General features: G+C 47.3%; 1 protein-coding gene across 1 annotated transcript; it reads left to right on the top strand.

The window, feature by feature from the left end:
- Positions 1 to 305: 305 nt before the first annotated feature.
- Positions 306 to 3,345, top strand: LOC109765730 (protein PLASTID MOVEMENT IMPAIRED 1). The gene has a single exon (XM_020324507.4). The coding sequence runs from the start codon at positions 708 to 710 to the stop codon at positions 3,135 to 3,137; it is 2,430 nt and encodes an 809-aa protein (XP_020180096.1). The 5' UTR covers positions 306 to 707; the 3' UTR covers positions 3,138 to 3,345.
- Positions 3,346 to 19,273: the final 15,928 nt, after the last annotated feature.

The raw sequence follows: 19,273 nt of genomic DNA on the forward strand, positions 1-19,273 counted from the left end.
CCCGAAAGGACCCGCGAAACGAATCGCCGTCCTATCCATCCACAGACGCCCCAACGTGCACCACACCGACGTCACGTACGTAATCCAGGCGAAGCAACCCGCGCGAATCGGAACGCTCCCCCAGCTTCCCCGGGACCGCGCGAGACGGCGACGGCTCGCGGGCAAGGCGACACGCTCGCCCATCCCGCCCCAGTCGCCCGGGCCGCGGCTGAGCCCGCCTACACGTCCGCGGGAGGGCGCGTTTTCCCCGCCGCATTAACGCCGGATCACATCAACTTTGCCCCTGACCCCCGATCGAACGAGATCCATAACCAAATCCCGTGGCTACGATTCCGCAGCTTCGTCCGTCGTGTTGAGCGCTGACAAGTCCTGGCAGGGCGGGAGCTTCCTGAGCCGTGGATCGGACCAACGACGTGCGGACGTGCCGGACCGTGGCCGTCCGATGGGGCGACGGTGCACGATTAGGGCGGCGGTTTGATTGGCTGGTAGGTTGGCTTCCCGGGTTATTCGCTCAACTTCAGCTTCCTTGGCGCCAACGCGGTACACGACGGCAGCGCGGAGGGGTCGTCGAAAGCTATATCTATCGCGGTCCACGGTTCCACAACCACGGGATCATGGTCCAGCTCGAGAAAAGCTTGGCAAGGTGTGTGCGGAATTGTAGATAGGCTGGTCGAGGAGGAGAGCGAGTACGTGCAGCGTGCGCTCACATGGCCGGACTGGGAGGAGGCGGCGGTCTCAGCGACTACCTTGACCGGCCCAACGCCATCCACCGCCGCACCGCGTCGCTCGCCATCGCGCGGTCCGGCGACGATGGACAGCGCATCATGGATGGGATTGGGCGGGAGGGTCGGAGGGCGCGCTCGTCGCGCCGTCTCTCGCTGTCGTCGTGGCTCGGGCCGCGCTCCAGGCCTCTGCCGGCCGACGACACCACGTCCGTGGACTCGAGAAGCCGAGAATTCGAGGGGAGTGGCAGCGCCAAGGGGAAGCCGTCGGCGTGGAGCAGCTGGAAGCCCGTGCGCGCGCTCTCTCGCATCGGGAAGCGCCGCGCCGGGTGCCTCTTCTCCATCGAGGTGGCCGCCGTGCGCGGCGTGCCGGCCTCCATGGACGGCCTCCGCCTCGCCGTCTCCGTCCGCAAGGCCGAGACCAAGGACGGCGCGATGCAGACCATGCCGGCCCGGGTGTCGCACGATGGCACCGCGGAGTTCGACGAGACGCTCTTCGTCAAATGCAACCTCTACTTCACCGGCGGCCCGGGCACCGGGAAGCCCCTCAAGCTCGAGCCTCGCCGGTTCGTTCTGTCCGTCGTCCCCGTCGAGGTGCCGGACATCCGTCTGGGGACGTACACCGTCGACGTGAGCTCGCTTGTGCTGGACTCCCTCCAGAAGAGCTCCGAGGGACGCCGCGTCCGGTGGTTCGACAGGGCGTTCGGACTCGCCGGCAAGGCCGCCGGTGGCGAGCTCCTGCTCAAGCTGGGGTTCCAGCTCATGGAGGACGCGGGGCTCCGTCTCTACACGCAAGCCGCGGGGAGATCGTCGAGGGACGTGTCCGTGTCCCCCTCCCGTGCGAGGGTTCACAACAAGAACTCGTTCAGCGTCGCCAGTACGACGCCCAAGCTTTCAACGTCCGACGGAGCCATCTCGCCTTCCATGAGAGCTTACAGGCAGCTGGTAGACAGGCTCAACATCGACAAGCGTCCCGAAGACGACGAGCTCTCCACCGCAAGTGGCGCTGGCGACGTCGACTATGTCATCCCGGAGTACGAGGTGGTCGACAAGGGCGTCGAGACGGTCAAAGAGGTCGTCCACTTCCAGGACCAGCGCGACGTGCTACGCGAGCTCGACTCCATTGGCGAGCAGATCGAAGCCATCGAGGCGCTGATGGCGAGCGGCGGCAAGAAGTCGCCGACGGGAGCCGGTCAGCAGCCGCGGCTCGATGCGGATGAAGAGATGGTGACCGTTGAGTTTCTTAGGAAGCTCGAGGCAGTGGACGACGACAAGTTCAGGAAGCTGAAGCAGCCCATGACACCAAGATCAAGCGAGTCGCAGAAGAAGGCGCCCGTGGTGCCGGACTTGGGACAAAGCCTTGGCCCGGCGGTGCAAACGCGTGACGGCGGGTTCTTGGTGTCGATGAACCCGTACAACGTGCCGCTTGCAAGCAGAGACGTACCCCCGGTGCTCGCCATGCAGGTGTCGAGGCCGTTCGTGCTGCCAAGTGCCATGGCCGCGACTGGATTCGATGTGCTCCAGAAGATGGCGGCCGCGGGCGGACCCGACGAGGTTCGGGACAAGGTGGCGTCGCTAGGGCGCATGGAAAGCCTTACCGGAAAGACGCCCGAGCAAGTGGGTTTCGAGGGCATCGCGGAGGCAGTCATCGGCGGTAGGCGGACCGAGGGTGGCGCGAGCTCAAGCGCGGCGCGGTCGGTCAGGCTCGTCCGGAAGCTCGCCACCGCCTTGTCCGAGGGCCGGATGGAGCGCGTCGCCACCGGCATCTGGAGCGCGGGAAACGATCCGGAGACGTTGGATGAGGTACTCGCATTCTCGTTACAGAAGCTCGAGGCCATGGCCGTGGACGCGCTCATGATCCAGGCCGAGATGGCCGACGAGGAGCCGCCGTTCGAGGTAGCGCCGGCTGCGGGGGAAACGAACGTGTTCGACGCGCTGGTGCCGTCCGACGAGTGGTCCGAGTCCCGTGGCGGCTCGGACGGCCGCGTCACGCTGGTGGCGGCCATCCAGCTGCGTGACCCGTCCCGGCGCTACGAGGCGGTGGGGGCGCCGATGATCGCCGTCGTCCAGTCGGCGCGGATGCTGGGCGCGGCGGGGCTCAGCGGGGGGAGGTTCAAGGTGAGGAGCCTGCACGTGGGCGGAGTGCAGACGAGGTGCTTGTCGGGAGTCGGCGGAAGCGCGAGCTGGCGCGCCGAGCGGCAGAAGTTGACGGCGATGCAGTGGACGCTCGCCCACGGGCCGGGCCGCGCCGCCAAGAGGGTGCAGACGCCGCCATCGTCGCGGGCAGCGAGGGTGAGGCAGCAGCAGCAGCGGCCAGACGTCGTCTGGAGCCTGTCGTCGAGGGTGCTCGCCGGGATGTGGCTCAAGACGGTGCGGAACCCGGACGTGAAGATCAGCGCCGCCGGCAGCACGTGACATGGGCGCTGGTCGAGCTGATGCGACAGAGTGGATGTGTTGGTAGACTTCATGATATAGAATATGCAGATTCCAGTAGTATACTGTATATGGACCTCGTAGATATGCAGGCAATGTTAGACTGTGCATTCGTGCAGTGTTTACAGAATTGTCAGCATTTAAATGTTACCCATTCTTCAAAATAGTGAATTGCAGTTTTTATCCCCTACCACGACATTTTTACGTAAATTATTCAATTTAATATGTTTTCATTTGAATTGCACATTTAGCAAAATATTTACTCGTTCTTATCACATTTAGCGAAAGTTTTACAAGTTTTTACCACAACTAGATCAATGCCCGTGCATTGCAACGGGATATAAATATTGTAGTATGTTAGCTTGTAATTTACCTGTCAATAATAATGCGATTGTGTAAATAAGTGTTCATCAAATTCTTGCCGTGAATTACCTTATATTTTGATTAGAAGTTTGGTAAGTAAATTAAAGTGAAATTGATTTAGAAGATAAGTAAATTAAGGTGATTGATTATCATATACATGAAAGGTTGGACGAAGAGGTGGTGGAAAGAAAAGTGAAATGAGAACCTTACATTCTTTTTAAGTAGTAGAGAAAGAGATTTTTATCACATTTAGCAAAAGTTTTACGAGTTTTTACCACAACTAGAACAATGCCCGTGCGTTGCAACGGAATATAAATATTCTAGTATCTAGCATGTTAGAGCATCTCCAATAGACGGTTCATATGTAAAAATAACTAACTTTGGAAGTTTCGAGAGCAAAAAGCGTTGCTTCAAGAGACCGTCCATATGTAAAAAAAAATTGGACCATCGCCTCCTGGAGATGTAAAATTGAAAACTTCGTGATGCAAATTTACATCACGAGATACAACAGATGTAAAACCGCGGCCGCCCGCCAAACGACCAACCGCCACTTCATTCCCCTTCCGCCTCGTGACCGCCCGCCGCAGCTCCCCGCTCGGCCGCCGCCCCGACTCGCTCCCCGCTCGGCCGCCGCCCGCTCTCCGATGGCGCCGAAGAAGACGCCGAAGGGCAAGTCCTGTTTCTTCGGCGTGAGGGCTTGGGAACTTCGGAGTGGAGTTCTCCGATGCCGGGCGGCGTTGGTGGCTCGGCACGTATCCCACCGCTGACGAGGCCACGCGTGCCTACGACGTGGCGGTGTGGCGTGCCGGACGGCCGAAGACGGACCTCAACTTCCCGAAGGTCGAGTCCCAAGCAGTGGCGGAGTGGCTCGTGCCGCAGGGCATCCGAATGGAGGAGATGCTGGCGAAGAAGGCGAAGAAGAGACCGGTGGTTGTCGTCGCTCCCAACGAGAGCGACGAGGCGACGATGGCTCGGTTTGCGCGAGAGCATCCGCAGTATGTCCAGGCCGAGCTGGAGCACTACTGGAAGCGCGACGTTGAGGTGAAAAAGAAGGGGGTGAAGAAGGAGGACGAGGGCGGCACCTCGACTGTGATCCCTATCGAGTCGTTGGATGAGGACCAGGTGACTCCGAGGAGGAGGACGAGGGGTGCGATGACCCAACCAAGGACGAGTTCTGGGAGCAGTTCCACAGCTCCAACGACGAGGAGTAGTTTCATCTAGTACTTCGAATAAGTAGTAGTTGAATTTGTGTATGAAACTATGTTGAATTTCATGTTTGAGCTATGTTGAGATGACGTAGTAGTTGGTCGTTTTAATCTTCGTTTCGGACCATCTGTTGGAGTTGCTCTTTTATTTACATCTCTGTTTTGGACCATCTGCTGAAGTTGAGCCTTTTTCGGAGATGTAAAAAGCACTTTTTGATGCTCCAAATTTGGACCATCACCGGTTTGAACCGCCCAAATATACATCATCTATTGGAGATGCTCTTAGCTTGTGATTTACCTGTCAATAATAACGCAATTGTGTAAATAAGTGTTCATCAATTTTTGATCGTGAATTATCTTATATTTTGATTAAAAGTTTGGTAAGTAAATTAAAGTGAAATTGGTTTAGAAGGTAAGTAAATTAAGGTGATTGAATATCATATACATGAAAAATTGGACAAAAAGATGATGGAAAACAAAGATGAAATGGGAATCTTAGAGACAGATATTACCAGTATATCAATTGTACCATCCGGTATACGTGGCGACCCAATTTTTCTCATGACATTTTTCCCCACGCCGGGCTAGACATTGACCTGGCGGGACTGTTTTTCCTCATAGTGTATGTACACACTGCTTTACTTTGATGATGAGTTTTTTCTTCGAGATATGCGGGTCCTTGTTCATTGCTTCCACCTCATTCTTCTTCACCGCATTTGCTTTTCGGGTGCTGTAGTGTACTGGACATAACTTTCATCGGCACTTTGTCCAGTAAAAGAACCACTCGAGATACTATACGCACCTAAAATACTTTAAAGGAGGGTAAAAGTTGATATAACTTTTGCTAAATTGAGTAATTCAGATGAAAACTATTAAATAGGGTAACTAGCATAAAAGATAGGGGTGCAACTATATCTCATCTATATGTGACATATTATGTCACATTAAAATGATGTCACCTCTATTTGTGGCCCTCTTGTTGAAAACTCCCTCCCACTGTTTCTTTTTTTTCTCTTGTTGAAAACATACTCCCACTATTTCTCTTTTTTATTGTCTAGCCCAGCCGTTGTTTTATTGTTGTTTGTTCTTTATTTTTGTATCGTCCAACCCAGTTTCTGGGACCAAGGCATAAAAAAAAACGTTGCTCTTATCAACAATCGAACTTCAAAACCTATGACTGCTAAACCTGTATTTATAGCCACTAAACCAAATGGTTGTTGGTGACAAATAATCAACGCAAATATTTAACAACTCAATGAAGCGTCAGATAAGAAACCTTTTTCAAAATGCCTAATCTTTTTATGAAAATGCAGAGAAATTTTGGAACTCCAATTTTTTTTTGAAAAGGGTGAACAAATATTTGTAATTCTGAACATTTTTTCAAGAGACAAACAATTTTTGAAAACGTTAACAATTTCTGAAAAACTTAATGGTTTTTAAAATAGGAACAATTTATGAAAATTCTGAACATTTTCTGAAAACACAAACAAAAATTGAAATTCCCACACATATTTTGAAAACCTGTTTTTTTAATCAAAAGATGAACAATTTTTTGAATTTGTGAACAATTTTTGAAAAATCGGAACATCTTTTGAACATTCGGAACATTTCTTATATACAAACTGAACTTTTTTAGTGCAGGATGAACTATTTTTAATATATGATGAACATTTCCTTTAACGAACTGAACTTTTTTAGTGTACGGTGAACCCTTTTAGTTTTTTTAGTGCGCATTTGTACGCGTTGGTCATCATGCATGCCTTTTACATCTTGACCTTCGATATATGCATGTACTAGTACGTACCTCAACATGTATGCACATGCAAAGTTCATCGAAGGATCAACCAATGCACGTACTGGTGTGATGACATGCTTCCTTTCCTGTGTATCCTACGCATAACAAAGAACTTCCACATTCAAAAAATGAAGTGCGCGCCATAGTCACGTAAGAGACAAAAAAGAAATCAGCCCTATTTGCGAGTCGATGTTGGAATTGCAATTGGGTAAAATTAATGTCGGTTAAAATTACAAGTAGAGCGTGGACTTGTAGCTAGGGAAACTATAAGGATCAAAGGCCTTGTTTCTTGTCAATGGAGGACCTGCAATTAGGACGGAAAAAAAAATTTAGGCCAAGTTGCAAGTCGTTGATTGAGCTGCAACTGTGGAAAATAAAAGGATTAAGAGCCCAGTTTTGCGTCGATAGTTATCTTGCAACTGGGATAAATAAAGGGCGGACCCAGTTGCGAGTCGATGGTTAACTTACAACTGGGTCAACAAAAGTCAACACCTAGTTGCGAGTCGATGGTGGACTTGCAACCGAGGTGGAAAAAAATTCAGACCCAGTTGCAAGTTAAGGGTGGACTTGCAACTAATGCCAAAAATGACTCAGACCCAATTGCAAAACAAAAGAAACACCGAGCCCAGTTGGGAGTCGAGGGGTGGACTTGCAACTGGAGAAAAAACGCCAGGCCCGGTTGCGAGTCAAAGGTAGACATGCAAGTGGGGAAAAATAAGATCAAGGGCCCAATTGCATGTCAATGGTGGACTTTGATACGTTTCCAACGTATCTATAATTTTTGATTGTTCCATGCTGTTATATTATCAATCTTGAATGTTTTATAATCATGTTATAGTCATTTTATATCATTTTTTGGTACTAACCTATTGACATAGTGCCAAGTGCCAGTTGCTATTTTCTGCATGTTTTTTACATCACAGGAAATCAATATCAGACGGAGTCCAAATGCAACGAAACTTCACGGAGATTTTTTTGGACCAGAAGACACATAATGGGCCCTGGCTGTAGGGATGGACCAAAAGCTCGTAGCTCGCGAGCTTAATGAGCGCTCGATAGTTTGGCTCGTTAAGCTCGGAGCTCGCTTTTTAATGAACAGAGCTAATCATTGATTTTAGCTCGTTAAGCTTAACGAGCTTAACGAGCGAGCTAATGAGTTTCACGAGTAGCTCGTTAAGCTCGTTAGTAACAACATAACACATATTTTCATCGTATATGGCAAACTTTTTGTAGCACCTTAGCCCATTAATTAAATCTAATCGATATATGAGGCAACAAACTAGTGCATTTATTTTTGTAGTCACCATATTTCATCTAGAAAACCACACCTACACATTCATCATGTATATCTAATCTGTTAACGAGCGCTCGCAAGCGCTCACGAGTTTAACGAGCTTCAAACGAGCCGAGCCGAGCAGGGTTTTCTGCTCGTTAATCTTAACGAGCTTAACAAGCCGAGCCTTAATGAGCACGAGCTTAACGAGTATGAGCTTAACGAGCCGAGCTGCTCGTTAGTCCACCCCTACCTTGCTGCGCCTGGGGGGTGCTCCGAGGAGGGCACAACCCACCAGGGCGCGCCAGGAGGCCCAGGCGCGCCCTGGTGGGTTGTGCCCACCTCGGGTGCCCCCCGGACCGCCTCTTTGCTCTATAAATACCCCAATATTCCCAAAACCCTATGGGAGTCGACGAAAATCAATTCCAGCCGCCGCAGAGTCCAGAACCACCAGATCCAATCTAGACACCATCACGGATGGGGTTCACCACCTCCATTGGTGCCTCTCCGATGATGCGTGAGTAGTTCTTTGTAGACCTTCGGGTCCGTAGTTAGTAGCTAGATGGCTTCCTCTCTCTCGCTGAATTCTCAATACAATGGTCTCTTGGAGATCCATATGATGTAACTCTTTTTGCGGTGTGTTTGTTGGGATCTGATGAACTTTGAGTTTATGATCGGTTATATCTTTTTTATTTCCATGAAAGTATTTGAGTTTCTTTGATCTCTTTTATGCATGATCTCTTATAGCCTCGTATTTCTTCTTCGACATTTGGGTTTTCTTTGGCCAACTTGATCTATTTATCTTGCAATGGGAAGAGGTGCTTTGTAGTGGGTTCGATCTTACGGCGCTTGATCCCAGTGAGAGAAGGGGAACCGACACGTATGTATCGTTGCTACTAAGGATAAAACGATGGGGTCTATCTCTACATAGATAGATCTTATCTACATCATGTCATCGTTCTTATTGCATTACTCCGTTTCTCCATGAACTTAATACACTAGATGCATGTTGGATAGCGGTCGATGTGTGGAGTAATAGTAGTAGATGCAGGCAGGAGTCGGTCTACTAATCTTGGACGTGATGCCTATATAATGATCATTGTCTCGATATCGTCATGATTATTTGAAGTTCTATCAATTGCCCAACAGTAATTTGTTCACCCACCGTTTGCTATTTTTCTCGAGAGAAGCCACTAGTGAAACCTACGGCCCCCGGGTCTCTTTCTCATATATTTGCCTTTGCGATCTACTTTTCCTTTGCATTTATTTTCAAATCTATTAAACCAAAAATACGAAAATACCTTGTTGCGTCTTATTTTATTTGCGATCTACTTATTCAATCTATTACAACTTATTCCCGTCCGCGCACCATCTCTGGCGCCGTTACTCAAAAGGGATTGACAACCCCTTTAACACGCCGGGTTGCGAGTGGTTGTTATTTGTGTGCAGGGGCTGTTTACGTTGTGTTGCTTGGTTCTCCTACTGGTTCGATAACCTTGGTTTCTTCACTAAGGGAAATACCTACCGTCGCTATGCTGCATCATCCCTTCCTCTTTGGGGAAATACCGACGTAGTCCTAGCAGACATCAAACTTGCAACTCGAAAAAAATGGGCCAGACCTACTTTCGAGTCGTTGGTTGATTAGCAACTGCGCGAAAAAGATCGAGAGCCCAGTTATGAGTCAATAGTTTTTTTGCAACAGGGATAAAAAGGGGTGAGCATAGTTATGAGTCGGCGATTGACTTGAAACTAGTACAAAAAAGCCGGCCCCTAGTTGCAAGTACACCATGGTGGGAGGTGGAAAAAAGATTCGGGCCCAGTTGCAAAACAAAAAAAACATCGAGCTCAGTTACGAGTCGAGGGGTGTACCTGCAACTGGAGACAAAAAATGTCGCGTGAGTTGCGAGTGAAGGGTGGACATGCCGCAAAAGAGTTCAACGGCCCATTTGCATGTCAATGAAGGAGCCCAGTTGTGAGTCGATGTTTCACCCGGAACTGGGATTAAAAAATAGGCGAACATACTTGCAAGTCGATGGTTGACTCGCAATTAGGTCAAAAAAGTCAGCTCCTAGTTGCGAGTCGATGGTGGACTTGCAACTGGAGTACTTGTGAAAAATGCCCCAGCTGCGAGTCGTGGGTTGATCTGCAACTAGGGAACAGTTGCGAGTCAATGGTTGACTTGCAACTCGAAACGGTTGTGAGTCGATGGTTGAATGTTGCAGACCCATTAACTAAGGCTCTCTCACGAGACATAGAGATTTGCAAGATACATACGGATCTGAATGTTGCAGACCCATTGACTAAGCCTCTCTCACGAGCAAAACATGATCAACACCAAGACTCCATGGGTGTTAGAATCATTACTGTGTAATCTAGATTATTGACTCTAGTGCAAGTGGGAGACTGAAGGAAATATGCCCTAGAGGCAATAATAAAGTTGTTATTTATATTTCCTTATATCATGAATAAATGTTTATTATTCATGCTAGAATTGTATTAACCGGAAACTTAGTACATGTGTGAATACATAGACAAACAGAGTGTCACTAGTATGCCTCTACTTGACTAGCTCGTTGAATCAAAGATGGTTAAGTTTCCCAGCCATAGACATGAGTTGTCATTTGATTAACGGGATCACATCATTAGAGAATGATGTGATTGACTTGATCCATTCCGTTAGCTTAGCACTTGATCGTTTAGTTTGTTGCTATTGCTTTCTTCATGACTTATACATGTCCCTATGACTATGAGATTATGCAACTCCCGAATACCGGAGGAACACTTAGTGTGCTATCAAAAGTCACAACGTAACTCGGTGATTATAAAGATGCTCTATAGGTGTTTCCGATGATGTTTGTTGGGTTGGCATAGATCGAGATTAGGATTTGTCACTCCGTGTTTCGGAGAGGTATCTCTGGGCCCTCTCGGTAATGCACATCACTATAAGCCTTGCAAGCAATGTGACTAATGAGTTAGTTGCGGGATGATGCATTACGGAATGAGTAAAGAGACTTGCCGGTAACGAGATTAAACTAGGTATTGAGATACCGACGATCGAATCTCGGGCAAGTAACATACTGATGACAAAGGGAACAACGTATGTTGTTATGCGGTTTGACCGATAAAGATCTTCGTAGAATATGTAGGAACCAATATGAGCATCCAGGTTCCGCTATTGGTTATTGACCGGAGATGAGTCTCGGTCATGTCTACATAGTTCTCGGACCCGTAGGGTCCGCACGCTTAATGTTCGGTATTATGAGTTTATGTGTTTTGATGTACCGAAGGTTGTTCGGAGTCCCGGATGTGATCACGGACATGACGAGGAGTCTTGAAATGGTTGAGACATAAAGATTGATATATTGGACGACTATGTTTGGACTTCGGAATGGTTCCGGGTGAATTCGGGCAATTACCGGAGTACCGGGGGGTTACCGGAACCCCCCGTGGAGTCTAATGGGCCATATGGGCCTTAGTGGAGAGAGAGAGGGGCGGCCAGGGCAGGCCGCGCCCCCCTCCCCCTTGGGTCCTAATTAGACTAGGGAAGGGGGGCGGCGCCCCCCTTTCCTTCTCCCTCTCTCCTCCTTCCTTCCTCTCCTACTCCAACTAGGGAAGGGGGGAATCCTACTCCCGGTGGGAGTAGGACTCCCCTTGGGGCGCGCCATGAGAGGTCCGGCCCTACCCCTCCTCCACTCCTTTATATACGGGGGAGGGGGCACCCCATAGACACACAAGTTGACAGCTGTCTTAGCCGTGTGCGGTGCCCCCTCCACAGATTCCACCTCGGTCATATCGTTGTAGTGCTTAGGCGAAGCCCTGCGTCGGTAACTTCATCATCACCGTCATCACGCCGTCGTGCTGACGAAGCTCTCCCTCGACACTCAGCTGGATCTACAGTTCGTGGGACGTCACCGAGCCGAACGTGTGCAGATCACGGAGGTGCCGTACTTTCGGTACTAGGATCGGTCGGATCGTGAAGACGTACGAATACATCAACCGCGTTGTCATAACGCTTCCGCTTTCGGTCTAGCAGGGTACGTGGACAACACTCTCCCCTCTCGTTGCTATGCATCACCTAGATGGATCTTGCGTGTGTGTAGGATTTTTTTTTGAAATTACTGCATTCCCCAACAGTGGCATCCGAGCCAGGTCTATGTGTAGATGTCATATGCACAAGTAGAACACAGAGAGTTGTGGCCGATAATAGTCATACTGTTTACCAGCATGTCATACTTTGATTCGGCGGTATTGTTGGATGAAGCGGCCCGGACCGACATTACGCGTACGCTTACGCAAGACTAGTTCTACCGACGTGCTTTGCACACAGGTGGCTGGCGGGTGTCAGTTTCTCCAACTTTAGTTGAATCGAGTGTGACTACGCCCGGTCCTTGTTGAAGGTTAAAACAACACACTTGACAAAAAATCGTTGTGGTTTTTGATGCGTAGGTAAGAACGGTTCTTGCTCAGCCCATAGCAGCCACGTAAAACTTGCAACAACAAAGTAGAGGACGTCTAACTTGTTTTTGTAGGGCATGTTGTGATGTGATATGGTCAAGACATGATGCTAAATTTTATTGTATGAGATGATCATGTTTTGTAACACAGTTATCGGCAACTGGCAGGAGCCATATGGTTGTCGCTTTATTGTATGAAATGCAATCGCCATGTAATTGCTTTACTTTATCACTAAGCGGTAGCGATAGTCGTAGAAGCAATAGTTGGCGAGACGACAACGATAATATGATGGAGATCAAGGTGTCACGCCGGTGACGATGGTGATCATGACGGTGCTTTGGAGATGGAGATCAAAGGCACACGATGATGATGGCCATATCATATCACTTATATTGATTGCATGTGATGTTTATCCTTTATGCATCTTATTTTGCTTAGTTCGGCAGTAGCATTATAAGATGATCTCTCACTAAATTTCAAGGTACAAGTGTTCTCCTTGAGTATGCACCGTTGCAAAAGTTCGTCGTGCCGAGACACCACGTGATGATCGGGTGTGATAAGCTCTACGTTCACATACAACGGGTGCGAGCCAGTTTTGCACATGCAGAATACTCGGGTTAAACTTGACGAGCCTAGCATATGCAGATATGGCCTCAGAACACTGAGACCGAAAGGTCGAGCGTAAATCATATAGTAGATATGATCAACATAGTGATGTTCACCATTGAAAACTACTCCATCTCACATGATGATCGGACATGGTTTAGCTGATTTGGATCACGTGATCACTTAGATGATTAGAGGGATGTATATCTAAGTGGGAGTTCTTAAGTAATATGATTAATTGAACTTTAATTTATCATGAACTTAGTACCTGATAGTATTTTGCATGTCTATGTTGTTGTTGTAGATCAATGGCCCATGCTACTGTTCCTTTGTATTTTAATGTGTTCCTAGAGAAAGCTAAGTTGAAAGATGATGGTAGCAACTACACGGACTGGGTCCGTAACTTGAGGATTATCCTCATTGCTGCACAGAAGAATTACGTCCTGGAAGCAGCGCTAGGTGCAAGAACCGCCGCAGGAGCAACGCCGGACGTTGTGAACGCTTGGCTATGCAAAGCTGATGACTACTCGATAGTTCAGTGTGCCATGCTTTACGACGTAGAATCGGGAATTCAACGACATTTTGAACGTCATGGAGCATATGAGATGTTCTAGGAGTTGAAGTTAATATTTCAAGCAAATGCCCGGATTGAGAGATATGAAGTCTCCAATAAGTTCTGTAGCTGCAAAATGGAGGAGAATAGTTCTGTCAGTGAGCATATACTCAAAATGTCTGGGTATCATAATCACTTGACTCAGGTGGGAGTTAATCTTCTGGTTGATAGTGGCATTGACAGAGTTCTTCAATCACTGTCACCAAGCTACAAAATCTTCGTGATGAACTATAACATGCAAGGGATGGATAAGACGATTCCCGAGCTCTTCGCAATGCTAAAGGCTGCAGAGGTAGAAATCAAGAAGGAGCATCAAGTGTTGATGGTCAACAAGACCACCAGTTTCAAGAAAAAGGGTAAAGGGAAGAAGAGGAACTTCAAGAAGAACGGCAAGCAAGTTGCTTCTCAAGTGAAGAAGCCCAAGTCTGGACCTAAACCTGAGACTGAGTGCTTCTACTTCAAAGGGACTGGTCACTGGAAGCGGAACTGCCCCAAGTATTTGGCGGATAAGAAGGACGGCAAGGTGAACAAAGGTATATGTGATATACATGTTATTGATGTGTACCTTACTAATACTCGCAGTAGTACCTGTGTATTTGATACTGGTTCTGTTGCTAATATTTGCAACTCGAAACAGGGACTACGGATTAAGCAAAGATTGGCTAAGGACGAGGTGACGATGCGCGTGCGAAATGGTTCCATAGTCGATGTGATCGCCATCGGCACGCTACCTCTACATCTACCTTCGGGATTAGTTTTAGACCTGAATAATTGTTATTTGGTGCCAGCGTTAAGCATGAACATTATATCTGGATCTTGTTTGATGTGAGACGGTTATTCATTTAAATCTGAGAATAATGGTTGTTCTATTTATATGAGTAATATCTTTTATGGTCATGCACCCTTGAAGAGTGGTCTATTTTTGTTGAATCTCGATAGTAGTGACACACATATTCATAATATTGAAGCCAAAAGATGCAGAGTTGATAATGATAGTGCAACTTATTTGTGGCACTGCCGTTTGGGTCATATTGGTGTAAAGCGCATGAAGAAACTCCATTCTGATGGACTTTTGGAATCACTTGATTATGAATCACTTGGTACTTCCGAACCATGGCTCATGGGCAAGATGACTAAAACTCCGTTCTTCGGAACAATGGAGCGAGCAACAGATTTCTTGGAAATCCTACATACTGATGTATGTGGTCCGATGAATATTGAGGCTCGCGGCGGGTATCGTTATTTTCCGACCTTCACAGATGATTTGAGCAGATATGGGTATATCTACTTGATGAAACATAAGTCTGAAACATTTGAAAAGTTCAAAGAATTTCAGAGTGAAGGGGAAAATCATCGTAACAAGAAAATAAAGTTTCTGCGATCTGATTGTGGAGGAGAATATTTGAGTTATGAGTTTCGTCTTCATTTGAAACGATGCGGAATAGTTTCGCAACTCACGCCACCTGGAACACCACAGCGTAATGGTGTGTCCGAACGTCGTAACCGCACTTTATTAGATATGGTGCGATCTATGATGTCTCTTACAGATTTACCGCTATCATTTTGGGGTTATGCTTTAGAGACGGCTGCATTCACGTTAAATAGGGCACCATCTAAATCTGTTGAGACGACACCTTATGAACTGTGGTTTGGCAAGAAACCCAAATTGTCGTTTGTTAAAGTTTGGGGCTGCGATGCTTATGTGAAAAAGCTTCAACCTGATAAGCTCGAACCCAAATCGGAGAAATGTGTCTTCATAGGATACCCAAACGAGACTGTTGGGTACACCTTCTATCACAGATCTGAAGGCAAGACATTCGTTGCTAAGAATTGATCCTTTCTAGAGAAGGAGTTTCTCTCGAAAGAAGTGAGTGGGAGGAAAGTAGAACTTGATGAGGTAACTGTACCTGCTCCCTTATTGGAAAGTAGTTCATCACAGAAATCAGTTCTTGTGACTATTACACCAATTAGTGAGGAAGCTAGTGATGACGATCATGTAACTTCAGATCAAGTTACTACTAAACCTCGTAGGTCAACCAGAGTAAGATCCACACTAGAGTGGTACGGTAATCCGGTTCTGGAGGTCATGTTACTTGACCATGATGAACGTACGAACTATGAGGAAGCGATGATGAGCCCAAATTCCGCGAAATGGCTTGAGGCCATGAAATCTGAGATGGGATCCATCTGTGAGAACAAAGTGTGGACTTTGGTTGACTTGCCCGATGATCGGCAAGCCATAGAGAATAAATGGATCTTCAAGAAGAAGACTGACGCTGACGGTAATGCTACTGTCTACAAAGCTCGACTTGTCGCGAAAGGTTTTTGACAAGTTCAAGGAGTTGACTACGATGAGACCTTCTCACCCGTAGCGATGCTTAAGTCCGCCCATATCATGTTAGCAATTGCTGCATTTTATGATTATGAAATTTGGCAAATGGATGTAAAGACTGCATTCCTGAATGGATTTCTGGAAGAAGAGTTGTATATGATGCAACCCGAAGGTTTTATCAATCCAAAGGATTCTAACAAAGTGTGTAAGCTCCAGCGATCCATTTATGGACTGGTGCAAGCATCTCGGAGTTGGAATAAATGTTTTGATAGTGTGATCAAAGCATATGGTTTTATACAGACTTTTGGAGAAGCCTGTATTTACAAGAAAGTGAGTGGGAGCTCTGTAGCATTTCTAATATTATATGTGGATGACATATTGTTGATTGGAAATGATATAGAATTTCTGGATAGCATAAAAGGATACTTGAATAAGAGTTTTTCAATGAAAGACCTCGGTGAAGCTGCTTATATATTGGGCATCAAGATCTATAGAGATAGATCAAGACGCTTAATTGGACTTTCAGAAAGCACATACCTTGATAAAGTTTTGAAGAAGTTCAAAATGGATCAAGCAAAGAAAGGGTTCTTGCCTGTGTTACAAGTTGTGCAATTGAGTCAGACTCAATACCCGACCACTGCAGAAGATAGAGAGAAAATGAAAGTCATTCCCTATGCTTCAGCCATAGGTTCTATAATGTATGCAATGCTGTGTACCAGACCTGATGTGTGCCTTGCTATTAGTTTAGCAGGGAGGTACCAAAGTAATCCAGGAGTGGATCAGTGGACAGTGGTCAAGAACATCCTGAAATACCTGAAAATGACTAAGGATATGTTTCTCGTTTATGGAGGTGACAAAGAGCTCGTCGTAAATGGTTACGTCGATGCAAGCTTTGACACTGATCCGGATGACTCTAAGTCACAAACCGGATACGTATTTATATTGAACGGTGGAGCTGTCAGTTGGTGCAGTTCTAAGCAAAGCGTCGTGGCGGGATCTACGTGTGAAGTGGAGTACATAGCTGCTTCGGAAGTAGCAAATGAAGGAGTCTGGATAAGGGAGTTCATATCCGATCTAGGTGTCATACCTAGTGCATTGGGTCCAATGAAAATCTTTTGTGACAATACTGGTGCAATTGCGTTGGCAAAGGAATCCAGATTTCACAAGAGAACCAAGCACATCAAGAGACGCTTCATTTCCATCCGTGATCAAGTCAAGGAGGGAGACATAGAGATTTGCAAGATACATACGGATCTGAATGTTGCAGACCCATTGACTAAGCCTCTCTCACGAGCAAAACATGATCAGCACCAAGACTCCATGGGTGTTAGAATCATTACTGTGTAATCTATATTATTGACTCTAGTGCAAGTGGGAGACTGAAGGAAATATGCCCTAGAGGCAATAATAAAGTTGTTATTTATATTTCCTTATATCATGATAAATGTTTATTATTCATGCTAGAATTGTATTAACCGGAAACTTAGTACATGTGTGAATACATAGACAAACAGAGTGTCACTAGTATGCCTCTACTTGACTAGCTCGTTGAATCAAAGATGGTTAAGTTTCCTAGCCATAGACATGAGTTGTCATTTGATTAACGGGATCACATCATTAGAGAATGATGTGATTGACTTGACCCATTCCGTTAGTTTAGCACTTGATTGTTTAGTTTGTTGCTATTGCTTTCTTCATGACTTATACATGTTCCTATGACTATGAGATTATGCAACTCCCGAATACCGGAGGAACACTTAGTGTGCTATCAAACGTCACAATGTAACTGCGTGATTATAAATATGCTCTACAGGTGTTTACGATGGTGTTTGTTGGGTTGGCATAGATCGAGATTAGGATTTGTCACTCCGTGTTTCGGAGAGGTATCTCTGGGCCCTCTTGGTAATGCACATCACTATAAGCCTTGCAAGCAATGTGACTAATGAGTTAGTTGCGGGATGATGCATTACGGAATAAGTAAAGAGACTTGCCGGTAACGAGATTGAACTAGGTATTGAGATACCGACAATCGAATCTCGGGCAAGTAACATACCGATGACAAAGGGAACAACGTATGTTGTTATGCGGTTTGACCGATAAAGATCTTCGTAGAATATGTAGGAGCCAATATGAGCATCCAGGTTCCTTTATTGGTTATTGACCGAAGATGAGTCTCGGTCATGTCTACATAGTTCTCGAACCTATAGGGTCCGCACGCTTAACGTTCGGTATTATGAGTTTATGTGTTTTGATGTACCGAAGGTTGTTCGGAGTCCCGGATGTGATCACGGACATGACGAGGAGTCTCGAAATGGTCGGGACATAAAGATTGATATATTGGAAGACTATGTTTGGACTTCGGAATGGTTCCGGGTGAGTTCGGGCAATTACCGGAGTACCGGGGGGTTACCGGAACCCCCCGGGGAGTCTAATGGGCCATATGGGCCTTAGTGGAGAGAGAGGGGTGGCCAGGGCAGGCCGCACGCCCCCTCCCCCATGGGTCCGAATTGGACTAGGGAAGGGGGGGCGGCGCCCCCCTTTCCTTCTCCCTCTCCTCCTCCTTCCTTCCTCTCCTACTCCAACTAGGGAAGGGGGGATCCTACCTGCCGGTGGGAGTAGGACTCCCCTTGGGGCGCGCCATGAGAGGGCCGATCCTCCCCCTCCTCCACTCCTTTATATACGGGGGAGGGGGCACCCCATAGACACACAAGTTGACTGTTGTCTTAGCCGTGTGCGGTGCCCCCCTCCACAGATTCCACCTCGGTCATATCATTGTAGTGCTTAGGCGAAGCCCTGCGTCGGTAACTTCATCATCACCGTCATCACGTCATCTTGCTGACGAAGCTCTCCCTCGACACTCAGTTGGATCGAGCGTTCGTGGGACGTCACCGAGCCGAACGTGTGCAGATCGCGGAGGTGCCATACTTTCGGTACTAGGATCGGTCGGATCGTGAAGACGTACGACTACATCAACCGCGTTGTCATAATGCTTCCGCTTTCGGTCTACGAGGGTACATGGACAACACTCTCCCCTCTCGTTGTTATGCATCACCTAGATGGATCTTGCGTGTGCATAGTAATTTTTTCGAAATTACTGCGTTCCCCAACTAGTCGAGGGTGGAATTGCATCTGGGACAATAACAAACTATGAGCCCAGTTACAAGTCGAGTGTGGACTTGCAACTAGGATGAAAAACAAAACACATGCCAAGTTATGAGTGGAGGGTGAACTTGCAACTGGGACAACTACGAATCCATTTGCGAGTCGAGGGTGGACTCTAAAAATTCTCCATGAGGCCACAAAAACGCACAGCGAAAACGAACAAAAGAGAAACGGGCCACGCCTCCCATACGGCGACATGATGTGCCCATGTGAAAAGAAACACGAGAACAGGCCGACACAAAACAAAATGGAACAAGAGGACACGCGACAAAAAGAACGAGCTGACACGGGTGCACATGATCGACTTTGTGCGA

Source organism: Aegilops tauschii, chromosome 1 (genome assembly GCF_002575655.3).
Source record: "Aegilops tauschii subsp. strangulata cultivar AL8/78 chromosome 1, Aet v6.0, whole genome shotgun sequence".
NCBI classification, from domain to species: Eukaryota; Viridiplantae; Streptophyta; class Magnoliopsida; order Poales; family Poaceae; genus Aegilops; species Aegilops tauschii.